This window comes from Bombina bombina, chromosome 5 (genome assembly GCF_027579735.1).
Source record: "Bombina bombina isolate aBomBom1 chromosome 5, aBomBom1.pri, whole genome shotgun sequence".
Lineage (NCBI taxonomy): Eukaryota > Metazoa > Chordata > Amphibia > Anura > Bombinatoridae > Bombina > Bombina bombina.
Window position 1 is genome coordinate 541,413,552 of NC_069503.1, and position 3,277 is coordinate 541,416,828.

Here is a 3,277-nt window from a genome sequence, read left to right on the forward strand (position 1 = left end):
AAACAAGCAGTTTTGCTGACTAGACTTGAAAAGTAACATGCGGTACCCTCCCGTTATTATAGGGACAGGCCCCGGACTACAGATAAAGCACCAGAAGTAACAGTTGACCGTAACATATTCACCCTGAATGTAATGTACTCTTTAGTCTCATGAATAACAAATACTTGTATAGAAATAGGTTATGCCTTAGGAACTATAGGGATTTTATGGGAGGCCATTTGGCTGCTGGCTTGACAAAAAAATAAGGTGACATTTACTTGTACATTTTTGAGCTGGCTCCTAGATTTTGAACAAATCTTTGAATCCTAGCTTAGCATACTATTAATAAACAATTTACATAGACCTTTTTAACAGAAAATCAGTGTCTGCAATATCCCTTTAAACAATTGACTGCTACACAAAATTGTATTACAGCCGTTTATAGCAGCCAAGGAGCAAATGTAAGTTATTTACCACTTTCTATAGACTTTCCTACAGGTGTATGCTCTCACACTTTCAGTTCACTTTTAGTACTGCAAAACCATAAAAATGAGAAGCTATATATATGGGATATGATACTAGTAAACCACTAATACCTTGAATTTGTACAAAGGTAAGACACAATTCAACAATAGGCTAGTACATGCTAGTAAGTGCAACTTTAACAAGGAGAACTTTATTTTATTTTTTTCAGATTGTGAAGATGGAACAAACAACAGATTTTGCAGATTACGTGTCATATTCCTATGATGAATCTTTATTTAACAAGCCTTGTGACAAAGTGGATATATATGTATTTGCTGCTAATCTCACCACCATCTTGAATTCTCTTTTCTTTGTCTTCAGCATCATTGGAAACTGCCTTGTCCTCTGGATTCTCATCAAATATGAAAATCTTGTGTCTCTTACAAATGTCTTCATTTTTAATCTCTCCATTGCAGACCTGATTTTTACTTCTTGGCTTCCATTTTTTATTGTCTATCATAGGCGTGGGTGGGTGTTTGGATCTGTGGCTTGCAAAATCTTTAATGCCCTTTTCTCCATTGGATTTTATAGTGGAATTATTTTCTTGACATGTATGACTTTTCATCGATACTTATCTGTGGTTGATCCTGTGTCAGCAATGAAAACCAGAAAACCCATATTTGGAATCATGGCCAGTTTAATTAGTTGGATAATTAGCATTGTTGCCTCTCTCCCTGTGATTATATTTAAAACTCAGACCAATTCCGATGGGTTTCAGAGTTGTGAATATAATGATCTCATTCCAAAATTAGTGAGCAATTATCAACAAAATGTTTCCTTTCTGGTTGCCTTCGCTGTTATCATCTTCTGTTATTATAAAATAATAAAGACATTACTCAGATCTCGGTCCCAGAGAAATCATAAACCAGTTAAACTAATTCTAATTATTGTGGTAGTATATTTCATCAGTTGGGCTCCTTATAACGTTGTTTTACTTTTACAGTCTTTACACCTTCAACAGTTTTTTATGGACTGTGAATTAATTAAGAGCATTGATTATGCAAAATACATCAGTGAAAAGCTAGCGATTTCTCACTGTTGTCTCAATCCTATATTGTATGCATTTGTTGGTATTAAATTTAGAAGACATTTGAAGCACTTTTTACATCATTACAGACCATGTAACAATCAAGATGAACTTGCTAATTCAGTGAGAATTCATTCAAATGATTTCTATCATGAAGATGGATCTCTTTACTAAATTACTAGTTTTATAGCATATGTTGCATTGGCTTGCTCTGATACATGTTACCGAATCCTTATTAAAATTCCTATAAGCTTCCACTTGTACCATAAAATAGTTTAATTCATACATTTTTGTCTTTATCCTATATTGTATGCATTTAATAGTATTACATTTCAAACACATTTGAAGCACTTTTTACATCATTTACAGACCATGTAATAATCAAGATGAACTTGTCAATTCAATGAGAATGAATTCAAATGATTTCTATTTTTTTTATAAATTACTAGTTTTATAGCATATGTTGCTTTAGCTTTTTAAAATTCCTATTAGCTTCCACTTGTACCATAAAATAGTTTTAAGTCACACATTTTTGTAAGTTCGCAAGCTACCAATATAATACTTGAATGCACAAAATGGTTGGTTTTATATTTGTATTTCTATATATTTTAAAACAACAAATTTGCTAATAACAAGGTAATAATGTATAGGTGTGTTGCTGTACACATTTTATAATTGGTTTAGTGCTAGATCATACATATTTAATACCTGTCTAGTAAATCAATAATAATAGATTTGAAATGTTAGAAAATATAGAATAGCTTTGTTATATCATGGATGTCTAGTTAAAACACAGAGTAGCATGTACATAAAATATGCAATACATATTTCTAAGTAAACAATATATTCATAAATGTTTTTTCTATGATAGATATTATTATTATCATTTATTTGTATAGCTCCAGAAACGTCCGTAGCACTAGACAGATACATTATTCTTTTCGTAGCTTAAAGGGACATAAAACCCCAATTTTTTCTTTCATGATTCAGAAAGAGAATGCAATTTTAAACAACTTTCCAATTTACTTCTATTGTCTAATTTGTTTCGTTCTTTTGGTATCCTTTGTTGTACAACGTTAAATAGAAAATAATAAAAAATGTGCTAAAATGTTGTTTACCTGTTTGATTATTTAACTGTTATGGGAAAGACAAACATTCTGACATGCACAAAAGAAAAGCAGTTAAAAATGTTCAGAATAGTTTTGCAAGTTAAAGGGACAGTCTAGTCAAAATTAAACTTTCATGATTCAGATAGGGCATGCAATTTTAAACAACTTTCCAATTTACTTCTATTATCTAATTTGCTCAATTCTTTAGATATCCTTTGTTGAAGAAATAGCAATGTACATGCGTGAGCCAATCACACAAGGCCTTTATGTGCAGCAACCAATCAGCAGCTACTGAGCCTATCTAGATATGCTTTTCAGCAAGTGATATCAAGAGAATGAAGCAAATTAGATAATAGAAGTAAGTTAGAAAGTTGATTAAAATGACATACTCTTTCTAAATCATGAAAGAAAAAAATTGGGTATCATGACCCTTTAAATTCCACTGAGATCCTATAAAGTAATGTGTGCCACTGTTCTATCAGAAGAGCAAACACCTCAAACTAACGAACGGAAGTGACGTTCTGTCAGCTGTTTGATAAAAAATATGCACCGCGCATGGGCTCCTCAGTTTGCTGATCTGATGTTTGCTATTCTGACAGAACACTGCAACAGCGGCCAACACAAGTCTAGCACAATG

The 3,277-nt window shown here is 32.2% G+C and overlaps 1 protein-coding gene across 1 annotated transcript; it reads left to right on the top strand.

The window, feature by feature from the left end:
• The first annotated feature begins 682 nt into the window (after positions 1-682).
• Positions 683-1,894, top strand: XCR1 (X-C motif chemokine receptor 1). The gene has a single exon (XM_053715790.1). It carries the CDS (start codon positions 683-685, stop codon positions 1,703-1,705), a length of 1,023 nt encoding a protein of 340 aa, XP_053571765.1. The 3' UTR covers positions 1,706-1,894.
• Positions 1,895-3,277: the final 1,383 nt, after the last annotated feature.